General features: G+C 44.7%; 1 protein-coding gene across 1 annotated transcript; it reads right to left on the bottom strand.

Annotated features, from left to right (window-relative positions):
- Positions 1 to 220: 220 nt before the first annotated feature.
- atp6v1ba (ATPase, H+ transporting, lysosomal, V1 subunit B, member a) lies at positions 221 to 11,792 on the bottom strand. The gene is made up of 14 exons (XM_085922376.1): positions 11,495 to 11,792; positions 7,090 to 7,145; positions 6,807 to 6,905; positions 6,627 to 6,720; positions 6,460 to 6,537; positions 5,824 to 5,963; positions 4,641 to 4,742; positions 4,058 to 4,155; positions 3,848 to 3,971; positions 2,489 to 2,639; positions 1,850 to 1,932; positions 1,677 to 1,781; positions 1,396 to 1,525; positions 221 to 1,014 (listed from the first exon to the last, which is right to left on the bottom strand). Exons 1-14 carry the CDS (start codon positions 11,613 to 11,615, stop codon positions 872 to 874), a joined length of 1,524 nt encoding a protein of 507 aa, XP_085778502.1. The 5' UTR covers positions 11,616 to 11,792; the 3' UTR covers positions 221 to 871.
- Between the last annotated feature and the right edge of the window lie 1,891 nt (positions 11,793 to 13,683).

The raw sequence follows: 13,683 nt of genomic DNA on the forward strand, positions 1-13,683 counted from the left end.
CTCACAATGCTTTTCTATTGTCTGAGATGTTTTCCATACCTTGCATGTTACCATAGCATGCATTCGAATGGGCTTTTTTAAATTTTTTATAGTACGCGCCATGCAGAGCGAGGCCGATAAAAGATGAATAAAGTGCCCAGTATGTCCTTTAAAATAGAAAATAAAATTGCCTTCAACTGGAAATAATTGAGATCACGGTATTCAGCAAGGTGAAAGACGGCTGGATGATGAATAACGACTTATACTCACTCATCATTTCATTTAATTCTGTTCACAAACTCAAGAAACAATCATGATTGCACAACAACTTGTTTTTTGCTGACTAATGGGAATGTTCGATATAACAGACAAAACAAACAACAAAGCACTAATCATGTAAACATCCACGATATCTATAGTTTGTATGCGGTCCCAAAAGAGTGAAGTACGGCACGACTACCACCTACCTGGCAATCTGCTTCACACCGACATCTGAGTGTGTTTATTTGATTGCTGAGCGTAACAACATCGTTCATCTTAGATCACATTGTTCACTGAGAAACGCTTTGTGATATTGGACAGTACATTAAAAGCGTCACCTGTACTATGGGCTTCACTCAATGTTTACAGATATGATCACATTTCCTCGCAATAAAGAGGAACACTAGCACAGATACTTTTCAGACGCCACGTCATTTGGACAGCAATACACTACGGTACACCCAGAAAAGATTTACTACTGTGATCTTGTGGGGCGAGAGAAGTCGGTGACCTTGGGGAAAAGGAAGCTTTGGGATGAGGGTGCTCAAGAAAATTCACCTGCATGCCACGAGGGAGAGGGAGGAGACTAGACGACGAGATGACAAAGAAGCAGAAAATTCCATTTGGTGCCTCAGTGGCGAGCGGCAGACTCCCTGGGATAAAACTCGGCCAGCGTGCTCTGAGGGATCCTCTTCAGCATCTCCTTGGGGAAGATACGGAGCAGCTGCCAGCCGATGTCCAAGGTTTCGTACACCGTCCTGTTGTCGTACGGGCCTGAGGGACACGCGTGGAAACGCCGTACGTTAAAATATCGGATAGCCTTTGTTCATCCACTAAAAGTGAAGGGATTGCAAGCAAGCTGATGTGATGCTCTTTTAAGGCTTGTGTTAATGGGGGAAAAAAAAGTGGCAGTGAAGATCCCTATCAAATAGAACAAAAGCACAAGTGGAAAAACAACTGCTGAAATCGACCATTTTCAAGCTAAAGCTCCATTTTCCGCAGACTTTGGGCTCAATCAAGCATTTTTGGAAAGTCTTGTTTTCTTTTCTAGAAAGGCATGTTTTGGGGCAAGCAAAGGGGTCCTTTGTTACACTGATTTAAGTCAGGCATGTTGTTGGGCAGCCAAAGGAGTCCGTTGGCTCTACGGCAACTCACCCTGGGCAATGAAGTTCTTTTCAAATTTCTGTAGGAACTCGAGGTAGAGCAGATCATCAGAAGTGAGGGCTTCTTCTCCCACAACAGCCTTCATGGCTTGAACATCTTTGCCAATAGCATAGCAGGCATACTAAAAATATGGGACAGTCAATGAAAAGAAGTGGCTTTCAAAAAAACAAACACGTCAGTCAGCACCAAAATACTCTTCAATGAAGTGTACCCGCTGCGACATACTACTACTACTTGTAAAATAGATGAGCAGACTATATATTTCCTGTTACCAGCTGGTTGGAGACATCGGCGTGGTCCTTCCTGGTCATACCCTCTCCAATGGCTGACTTCATCAGACGGGACAAAGAGGGCAAAACATTGATGGGTGGGTAAATCTGAAAGACAAGCATACTTGGAATGTCATTTCAAGAAAACTTTTCGGAAGGGCATCTGGCCAGCCTACCTGACGGTTGTGCAGCTGCCTGTCCACGTACACCTGACCCTCAGTAATGTATCCCGTCAGATCGGGAATTGGATGGGTGATGTCTTTCAAAGGGGGAACAAGACAACGACCTTTCAACGACGGGGTAAATCAACAAACGAGCCATTTTCATCCTATCAAGCTCACAGTGTAATCAAGACTTTGGAGCAAAGGTTTCAACAAAGCCAAATATAGAAGATGAACATGTAAAATTCACTTCTCGAGTAGCCAGTTTTTTACAACCTTCACTCGGAATCAAGTGCCCGAAAAGGGCTGGGAAGCCGGCCGTAGCGGCCGTAGCGGCCGTAGCCGTGTTGAAGTAAAGGTTAACACACTCACCCACCCGCCTGTAATGCTGTAATGGGGACCTACTCTTCAGCTAGATAGGAGTGTGCAGTTGCTATGGTAACTTCAGAAAGATCCAAGCTCATTTCGAATTCTTGCAGTTTTTTCATTGGTTTCATTCCCAAACGACACACTTTCTACACAAAATCATCACCATGAAGGTCCTTGTATGAAAATGAATATGCAAGGATAGCCACACTTTTTAGGAATCATTTCTAAAAACCTCCATTTTTTGATCCACCTATAAGCTTTTGTCGAAGGATTGACAACCCGTACCGTCATTGGGCATTGTGAGAATGGGGATTTGGGTGATGGAGCCGTTCCTCCCCTCGATTCGTCCCGCACGTTCATAGATGGTGGCCAAGTCGGTGTACATGTAACCAGGGAAGCCTCGACGTCCGGGCACCTCTTCTCGAGCAGCGGACACCTTTAAGGTAGAGAAAAAGCCTTGCTTGCTTGGTTGCTAGTAAGTGAGGAAAAGCGTTATCCAATCTGAATTTTAGTCACAATGACAAATTCAAATGGAATTCTCAAGATGAACAAATTTGACGCGTTGGGTCTTTTCAAAATGCGCATCTTCATTTCGAGACGATCAGGTGACGACACCGTCGATGGCTCAGGGCAAATAAAACAAAGCCCCGGAAAGTACAATGAAACCTCCATAGATTAGGGAAAGGGGGAAAATAAAGTTTTAGGTTGGCGACGTCAGACCTTATTAAGAGCTGAGATTAACTACTGCTGCTTACTGCTTTCCGTGAACACTCTCCTTTCCCTTTCCTCTCTCCTTTCCTTTCCTCTCTCCTTTCCTTTCCTCTCTCCTTTCCTCTTTCCTTTCCTTTCCTCTTTCCTTTCCTCTCTCCTTTCCTTTCCTATCTCCTCTCCTCTCCTCTCTCCTTTCCTCTTTGCTTTGCTTTGCTCGGAAGTCAGATCCTTGCTACTCACCCTTTTGTCTCCTTTTATGCTGCGCAGTTTGCTTTACAATACGCTGGCAGCACAATTGCAGGTTTTAATGGCGCATTTGTGATGACCTCAACCTTGACCCATGGAGTCTGTACTCAGCTAAGAGTTGAATTGCTTGATGTGTGGTTGGCGACGTACAAAGAAAACGAACATAACATATTCCTATTCAGGCAAGTAAAGGTTGAGCCTTCAATTGACACGCATATTTAGTCCTCATCCCCAACATCAAGCAGTGACTTGAAGAATAAAGGATTTGATTTTCCTTTCCCCCTCTGCTCTCAATTCACTTGACTTTGGAAGCATTTATATCAATATATTCAAGACTGGAGGTGTCGAAACGGAATGGCAACGTTTGGTCCCGTTATTTCCCTCCTAAAGCGGACACTTTCGGCTTTCATTTGCCGCGACTTCAGCCTGTCGTTGACAACAAACCATTTTCTATCGCTAAATGACAATCTGAATTCAAAAGAATATTTTCCATATACTACATTTGTATCTGTCTATCCATTTTCTATATTGCTTATGCTCATCAGGGTGTGCTGGAGGAGATTTCATTACGTATGTCACTGTGAGGAAAGGGGGGGGAAATCTATATATCTATAGATCGATAGATCGATCTATAGGTATATCGATATATAGATATGGCTATCGGCCAGCCGCCGTCGATGCGTTTACCTCTCTCAGAGCCTCAGCATAGGAGCTCATATCGGTGAGGATGACCAGGACGTGTTTCTCACACTGGTAGGCCAGATATTCCGCTGTAGTCAACGCCAGGCGAGGAGTAATGATACGTTCGATCCTAATTGGTAAGAGAAAAGCAAAAGAAGAAGAAAGTTGAAGAGGAGCCAATACCGTGTCCTGACAGCTCGCACATACAAGTCTTACGTGGGATCATTAGCCAGGTTCAAGAAAAGACAAACGTTATCCATCGAGCCATTTTCTTCAAAATCCGACTTGAAGAAACGAGCAGTTTCCATGTTGACCTGGGGGCGAAATGGAGAAACGGCTGTTTGTTTTCAAACTGTAAATGCTCCGGAAGAATGTGCAGAAAAGGTGGCAAATCTCTTTCTCAAGGGCATTCATTGCATCCCGCAGGAAATGGAACTCACAAAAAGGACTCGTGTAGCGCTTATTTGCAATGACTTAGCGAAGCGGGGGTGGGACGGATTCAGCAAGTGAAGCAAATTGGGACTTTGGTAAAGGTCAACCTGTCACAAAAGGCAGGCAGGCAGGCAGGCGGGCAGGAAGAGAATTTGATACTGGCGGGATGGCAGTGTTAAGAGTCTCTTGAATTAGTAACCTCTACGTGGCGGCAGGATATGCTCAGAGGTGCAGAAGTAACAAGAAGGACTGAAAGGTTAAATCACCCAATGAATAAAAGCGAGAAGAAAGGAGCCCGGCCGGCTGTCATCTCGGGGTTAAGAGCTGGATTAGCGCACGATAGAAAACACGTCAACTGGACGCTTACCCCCATGGCCGCAAACACAATGGCAAAGTTTTCCGAGCTGTAGTCCATCACATCCTTGGACTTCTGCACCAAGCCGGCTTGCCGACAGATCTGGGCTGCAATCTTAACAAATGTAGCATTGAGAATGATCATGATCAAAAAGATAACAACTGATTATTCCAGACAAAAACATTCATTTGAAACCGTGTCATCATTTTATAAGGAACCAATTGAGATGTGTGAAGGATATAGTACGTGATAGCAATGTCATTTTCTGAGCCAATCAGATGAAAGTTTCCACCCAGCACAATAATACTGGATCATAACAACAACAATAGGAAAGGATCATGTGAATACTTGATGGGTGCATTTGCAAGCGCCTTAAAAAACAAGGCTCAAAGTATCATTTTTAATCATGTCTGGGGAAAAAAAAATGAATATTTTCCATAGCAACCCTGTGTGTAATTGTGGTGTTTGTAACCACTGGAGTAGGAAGTCAAGAGTAAGCAGGCAGGCGGCAGGCCACCAGCCAACCAGCCAGCCAGCCAGCCAGCCAGCCAGCCAGCCAGCCAGCCACCAGCCAGCCAGCCAGCCAGCCAGCCAGCCAGCCAGCCAGCCAGCCGGCCAGCCACTCCTTTGTAGAAGGAGCGAAGAGGAATTTTCTGCTTTTCACCTAATGTGTGTTGATCCGGCCGCCGACCCCTCGATGCACCCCAGGGCTAGGCAGGCAGGCACCTGGTCCATAGAGCAACCCCCCAGCCCACAACATGAATGACCTATGTGACTTGTACTTAATGAAATAAGCAGCCAGGATTTCACAGATGGCACGACAAGCGGGTCATCATTAGGAGCTGTGTTTGTTTGACCAATTCTACAGTAGGACCCTTTTGATCAGCCAATTAGGAAGGCTGAATGAGATTACACATGGCAGGCAGGTGCATTAGCGGCCCTTTTGAATACAATCGTCATCATCGTTCAAGAAAGCGATGCCGATTGCACATACCTTGGAATCGGACAGTACAGTACAGTACAGTACTTATTGGAATGCAAATATGTTCAAACAAACGGTACTCGCAAATATCTTGCTGGCAAATAAATACGTCGCAACGGTACACGCAAATAGGTATTTGCGAGAACGTCGGAACGGTACTTGCAGATACATAAGTTCGAGAAGCACGACATGTGCGTGTAGGTCTGATCTCACTTCGTTGTGGGGCAAGCCAGCAGCGGAGAAAATGGGGATCTTCTGTCCTCTGGCAATACTGTTCATTCCATCGATGGCAGAGATGCCGGTCTGGATCATTTCCTCTGGGTAGATGCGGCACTGAGGATTGATAGGCTGACCTGGAGAGGAAACGCGGAGCTTTGCCGAAATAGCTTTCGTACAAGCCACATGTGCTGTGCTGTGCTGTGCTGTGCTGTGCTGTGCTGTGCTGTGCTGTGCTGTGCTGTGCTATGCTGTGCTATGCTGTGCTATGCTGTGCTATGCTGTGCTATGCTGTGCTATGCTGTGCTATGCTGTGCTATGCTGTGCTATGCTGTGCTATGCTGTGCTATGCTGTGCTATGCTGTGCTGTGCTGTGCTGTGCTGTGCTGTGCTGTGCTATGCTGTGCTGTGCTGTGCTGTGCTGTGCTGTGCTGTGCTGTGCTATGCTGTGCTATGCTGTGCTATGCTGTGCTATGCTGTGCTATGCTGTGCTATGCTGTGCTATGCTGTGCTATGCTGTGCTATGCTGTGCTATGCTGTGCTATGCTGTGCTATGCTGTGCTGAGCTGAGCTGTCACTGACTGCGAGTAGAACTAGATCCAAAAAATGCATGCAGATAAAAAAGGTACCTACCCATAATGTCCAAATAGTCTTCAGCCAGAACACTAGGTCCACGATCAATAGGTTTGCCTGAGCCATTGAACACGCGCCCTGAAAAAGAAAAGCAAATTGAGACAGACTAGTCATTGCTATCAACAAACGTTTCAAGTATGAATTGTGACGGGGTTTTTTTCGCATACCAAGCATATCTTCGGAAACGGGTGTGCGCAAGATATCGCCGGTAAACTCGCAGGCTGTCTTCTTGGCGTCAATGCCCGATGTTCCCTCAAACACCTGAAGAGACGTAACGTCCAAAATGTAGATTGTTACTGAAATTTCCAAATGCCTTTCTCGCTCCACGACGGATGCTTGCGTCTCACCTGAACAACTGCCTTGCTACCGATCACCTCCAGGACTTGACCGCTCCTTTTTGTGCCATCGGGCAAGGTCAGGTGTACTATTTCAGCATATCTGGGGAACTAGTTGGAAAAACAAACAAAAAAAAGTTACCATGTTAAAAAACACTGACCTCACTCCATTCCATAGGCTGCTGAAGTATTTGACAATTTGAACATTTTACATAGAAAGTAAATGTGACCAACAGATTCGGATGATGAGCCATAAAAAGAGCAGTTTCCTAGCCGGCAGTAGCGGTTGCCTCACCTTGACATTATCCAGAATCACTAAGGGTCCGTTCACTCCTGACACTGTGGAATAAGCTGAAAGACAAGATCAAACACAGTTCCTTTTTTGGGATTCCAGTGTCCACGCGTCACTCAACTACAGTCATTATGACTGTGTTCACATTTACAAGCTAGCAATCAACGTAGAAACCTGCTGCCACTAATTGCACTGAATAATCACAAGTTGACCTTTAACTGAAAGATTCACAGAGCTTTGTGCATTACATGCTCCAGGTCCAAATGTCAAAGGCAGGCAAATGTCATCATCAAAATGGAGACAATTCACTCGTCTGCCCTGCCCATGAAGGCCGTGGACAATTACGTGGACACACAAGGCGGCTAGCCGGCCGGCCGGCTGGCCGGCCGGCCGGCTGGCTGGCTGACCGGCTTCCAAAAATGAATGGCTCGTCACTAAAGAAGGTGAGAGCAAATCACGAGTAAATTAAACAACCGCGGCTCCAAAACAAATGGAATCAAAAATGCGTGTCTGGGCAATAATAACCCCACTTCCGAGCAGCAAAAGTATATACTGGCTGGTGATGACAATAATAAATAAGAATAATCACAACATTGCTTCACGTAATTATATAGAAAGCTTCTGTACATTGACAGCATCTTAATGGCAGATCCAGTAAAGAGGTAGCTGAAGTCAATTTTAGGACAAATATGAATTTCCACTTTCAGTAAAGCCATCATGCTACACTCACTCCCTTCTAAAAGTATTGAAATTTCAGGTAGACTGAAAATAATTTGTTTTGGCACTGAAGGATCAAAACAAGATAAGGTTCGTCTTTTTTTCCCCTCCGTCTTTTTCCCTGTACAATTTGATTCATATATTTATTGTAAGTGATGGAAAAAGAAGCCATTTTCAATCGGTAATCGTTTTTCTTCCGCCAAATATCGACCTCAAAAATTCCCAAATGCATCGCTGTCCATCTCTCTCACTCAACTCCTTTTTGTTTTTCTTAAATGATGCCTTCAATAACACATGCGTGTTAATACAGCAAGTTGATTGTAGTCTGCCAAAAAATCTTAAATGGCTTCTTATCCTTGTGTGGGGGCAAAGTGTTCTTAAGATTGATTGATTGATTCGAGTGTTTAGAAGATTGATTTCTTTTGATTTCTTGCGGCAGAACTTTGGAATATGTACTAGTTGTACTTTTGGAATCAAAACATCACTTTGGCAAAAACAAAACAAAAAACCTGAAGGTGCTTTTCTCTCGCTTGATAACAATCAGCATAAGCGAATGGACTACATGTATGTTTACGAGTTGCCATTAGGTTTGGCAAACTTTCTCCACCCTTCTTTTCTGCTGGAGTTCAAGTGCAGGCGGGGTCTTGGCTTGGCATGCAAGCTCAGTGTGGGTCACCCTGCAGCCTGTTCAACTGCCAAGCCCTTTGTGAACAAAGATGTTAATTGGTCCTAATCTGCCACTAGAGGCTGTTTTGCTAGCCTGACCTCGCACCCTGAAGGACACCTTGGTGTGAAATACTGAAGAGGCTATTCAAGTGCCAGAGAAAAGAGACACATAGCATTCCAACACAATTCAATTTTCAAGCTAAAAAGCGGAATGGGGAGGGGCGAAGGGGGCAAGGTTCTGGACCTGGGGTTGGGATGGATGGATGGATGGATGGATGGATGGATGGATGGATGGATGGATGGATGGATGGATGGATGGATGGATGGATGGATGGATGGATGGATGGATGGATGGATGGATGGATGGATGGATGGATGGATGGATGGGGCGCCACTGTTCTGACAATAAATGAGCGCAACAAAGCAGCGGCTGCTGTGATGTGCACCTTCAAATTCACAACTGTTCATTCCCACAGCCCTGCTCAAAGTGGCAATGCTAATTGCCTTACATTTGAGCCAAATCGCAGCTTTGCAAAGGAAAATCAATACAGCCATCCCTCGCCACTTCACCTTTTGCGGGCTTTTTAAATGGATAGGAACGCATGCGTGGACCGTGCATGATGACGTCAGGGCTACGGCCACCGCTACGTGACGCTTCAAGAAAACCAACCGACGCGGTCAAAAAGGACGAAAAAAGCAGGAAGCGGAGTCATGGAATGGGGGATTTTTGGCGGCGACGACTCACAAGTTGACTACTTCCTCTTCTTTCTGACAAAAATAAGGCAGACGGGCGGACGTCTGCACAAGAGGTTATTGAAGAGCAAGTTGCTCTCGCGGCCTCATTAGAATACCAATTAGGCAAGTTTTGATGGAAATGACAGACGAGGCTTTAAATTATCACCACGACTAATTAAATGTTCACAAAAGCTGCACTGTGCCTTCCTTTATGTCTTTTCATTGCACTGTCATGTGAGAATGCAGCAAAGGCTAAAACAAAGGCCACCGTTTCATGGACTAATCGCTTTTGTCTTGTTTGACACCAGAGAGACAAAAGCCCGCAGAAAGAAAAGACGCAGTACGATGAGAAGAAAAAAAAAAAAAACTCCTCATTTGGTGCCTTTTAAAACTTTGCATCTCCGAGAGCTCCGGCGAGTCGAGAAAAAGCATTTCAACATTGATCTGATGAACTGTGTGACTAGCATGCCCACATTCATGTTGAACTCTTGTCATTTGCCACTGACAGACACACAACTTTTGGAATTGTGCTAGGTAGTTTGCAATGCGTGGCGTGGCGTGGCTTAGCCTATAGACAAGAGAGACAGATGTTTGGCCTTGGGTGAGGGTTACTTTAGCTCTTCTATCTCTGACCTTGACACTCTCCCAGACCATGTCCACATGGAAAAGGTTTGGAAACAAATCAAGAGTGGATGGGATTTTTTTTCTTTTCTTTTCTTTTTCTATGGAGAGAGTATATTTGGCTACTATGGTATTTGTGAAGTTCTTTGAGCACAATACAGCGTAGATTCCATTTGCCATTTACCACAGTAAAAAGCTTCATTTTGAAAAAGCAATGATGCCTGGCAAACAAAACAAAATCCAGGAAACAGCTGTGTTGTTAGGCCTTAACTGGGACAATTTTTGTTACGGCAGTGAGGAAACAAAGCTTTCGTGCCGCTTGATTTCTATCATAGGCCGACAACAAAAAAAAGATATGGGACAGCAAATTGGAAGGAGTCTCTTCCAAACTGTAAATGGAGCCTTTTACATCAGCTCCCCCCCCCCCCCCCCCCCCGTCTTTAGTCCTTGCAAGGCCAGTGAACTGGTGCGACTAAGACTGCGACGAGCTCGCTCATGTAGCAGTTCCAAAAGTCTTGGCAGCAGAATGACACTATTTCACATTGTTAGGGCTAAGTACAAGGGCTGAATTACAAAGCGCCCTTGTGCTAGCACTAAGGTCCATTAAGTCATTTTCTTCTTATTCTCCAAGAGGCTTTTAGTCCATACACGCACTACTTGCCTCTCTGACATCAAGGTACAAAAAATGTAATCATGGTGTTCTGTGGTGAAAGCAATGTTAGGGAACAGACGTTGGTTTAAAAAAACAACATTCATATCAGTAATTTTGAAAATTCATCGTACGTCATCCACGGTCAGGGCTGTGCGATTCATCTCAATTATGATCACGATGAGCATAATTGTTCAAGTAAAAAAAAAAAAAACCTGCAATAATAGTTGTTATAATATCATTGTTAATATAATACTAATTAATTGTTTATGCAAAGAAACCATACCTAAATGCATGTTTACACTTCTTCTCTTTTCCTATTTTAGAATAACAAATATTACACACGAGTAGAGCAAGCGTCTGCAGTGAGTCACGTGACCTTGGCTCGTGATCGTATCACATGACAAATGATCTTTATTTGCTCTTCGCCAAGCTAACGGGGTTCTGCAGAGTTCCCCCTCGATGAGATGCTGATGTTCAAACATTTTCACAGGCGAGCCACCTAACAAGCACCGTCGATGGAACTTATTCATTCAGCGGCGGCTTTACCGCAACACCGGAGCTTTACAGCGTGACTCGCAGGCCCAAGAACGTAGTGCAGTAGTCCCGACAGCAAATGCAAATAACAGAAACATCAACAACACTTAAGTCTTAAGAACAACAATTGAGTGAATATTCGCGCGACAATGACATCTCGCCGAAATAAGCCACCTTTAGCAATAGCTTGCAAGGTAGCTTCACATTTTTGCCACTTGATGTGAATGACGCTTTTGTAAAACGACAAACACACACACACACACACACACCTTGCAAACCTATTTAAAAGAGTCCGAAAAGATCGAGCCTTTCCTTTTGCTTCCGGTTTTCTAGCAGCATTTTTAAATGAATGATTCAAACGACGCATTTGATACAGCTGCAACATCATATTCGATTTTCGGTAGCGAGATCAGGATCGATGATTACATTGACTCTCTTCTGCCATCTGTGTTAGCCTATAGCTACGGCTAGCTAGCAGCGTACTTAGCCTCGGTTGAGAAATGTAATTTCTGGTCACAGCTTGAGTGTGCGTCCTCGCCGCCGCTGCTGCCAAGCCGTTGTCCATCGCCCGGTTTGCCACCAATGTTGCCATTGCTGGATTCATTCACGACAAGTTGACAACGAGAAGGTTCTTCGCTGATCCTTAGCTAGCCGGGCCGGCGCTGCAAAAGCCAGATGACAGCGGTCATATGACTGACTGACTAAGCGGATGACGACGGTGGCTGAAACCCAGCTGAGCCCCGAGCCGAGCCGAGCCAACCCGAGCCGAGCCGAGCCGAGCCGAGCTGCGATGCGCTGCGATGCGCCACCGCGCACTGGTTTTAGGCGTCACCGAGTCTCTGAAAGAAGAATTTCGCGTGTGCTCTGTTTGAAAGCGTGTTTCATGGGAAACAAACAAAGCAATTCACCAAATGCGTGCACAATTTGACCACATTTTTTTCCTTCCTTGTCAACATTCGACCGTAATCTTTGTTCTTGTTTTTGGTTGAGTACTCACTCATCACTTGGTTGTTTTCAAAGTGTAGTTTTTGCACGTATTATAAATTGGCAGCAGCACAAAACGGCCATTATTTTCAAAAGGTATGCTACCTGGAAGCGTTGTCGGTCACTTTATGGGACGTCTGTACAATAGCTAAAATAGGTGTTTGAAGATGATATTTGACCCACCATGACCCCTACCTAACTAGCACGGCTGAAGGCAGCCACGCAGGCAGGAAGCCACGCATCATGCATATATGTATATATATATAAATAAATAATATATATAAATATATATATATATAAATATTTTATTTTAAAAGCACTAGAAAACTGAAGAGGCAAGCACTGCCAGGTTGAGGCTGATGCTAGTCCCTTGAGAGCTCATTCAAACATTTCAGGTTGCATGCAAAAATAGAAAAATAATGCAAGTGAAGGACTTGTGCCTACACAAGCTGTGCCCTCGTTTTATAAATACGTACCTGTTGTCTCCACTCTTTTATGATGAGGTCAAAGGGGTTGGATTTCCTCCCCGATGTGTAAAGCCGTATTTTACAATCATACCAATGCAAACTGCTTCCCTTTTTCCATGAAGCTTGTAACTAATGTTCCCTTGAACATGCGCCTCAACAACAAATGCATGAAATAAAAATCAAATTCAAACCTTTTTAAAGGAATAATAATTGATGCATTTTATTGAAAAATTCTGAATATGAAGAAAACATTCGGATTGATTTGATTTTCAGGATCTACCTATTGAATCGGGTAGCGTATAAGAAAAAGCTGCCTTTGGAACGACACCCCGCAATCTGACGATTGCTTATCGAGTCTGGCAACCTGAAGAATTCATTCCACATTCTTGACGCAGCCAATGACTGAATAGACGTGTTTGAAAACGTCATATCGCAGGTCCACTAATGAATAACAACAGAAAGATTGTGCGGGTCACAGAACACACCTGGCGGGGGCATATCAAACAAAAGACTGCCTATTTATAGCCTTTAAATCTTGACAAACGTATTTCAACAATTAACAATGGACCTCCTACAATGACTGATATGTTTGCCAATGAATATAATTGCTCAGCCAAGCTTCCTTGATATTCAATTCACCTGTATGCTGGAAGTCAAAAAGGATTCCAATTAAAGTGACAAGGCTGATACAATTTTAAACAAATCAAGCTCCATCTCAAAAAAAGATATCACATATCTAAACACGAGTAATACAGAGCTTGGCACGCCAAATGGATTTCACCTTCCCAACCAGGATTATGCTTGTTATTATTTTGTCAGCTCACAGGACATCAACCATAAAACAGAAGAAAAATGTCAAAGCTCCGATATTCTCCTATCTTTTTAGGCATCTGTTTATTCATGAGGGCGGACGGCACGCTGGAACACTGATGTCTTTGTCTGGTGGAAGGAAACCCACGCAGGCAGACAGGCAGGCAGGCAGGCAGGCAGGCAGCCCACGCAGGCAGGCAGGCAGCCACGCAGGCAGGCAGGCAGCCACGCAGGCAGCCACGCAGGCAGGCAGGCAGCCACGCAGGCAGGCAGGCACAATGACAACACGCAAACTCCACACAGGAAGGCCGGAGCCGCAATCCCAGCCTGCTCCGGTCGACTCGACTGCGAGGCGGACATGTTAACCGGGGCTCCATCATGCCGTCTTAAAAGACGAATGATGGAATGCCA

Source organism: Syngnathus leptorhynchus, chromosome 10 (genome assembly GCF_054491065.1).
Source record: "Syngnathus leptorhynchus isolate UIUO chromosome 10, UIUO_Slep, whole genome shotgun sequence".
Classification (NCBI taxonomy): Eukaryota; Metazoa; Chordata; class Actinopteri; order Syngnathiformes; family Syngnathidae; genus Syngnathus; species Syngnathus leptorhynchus.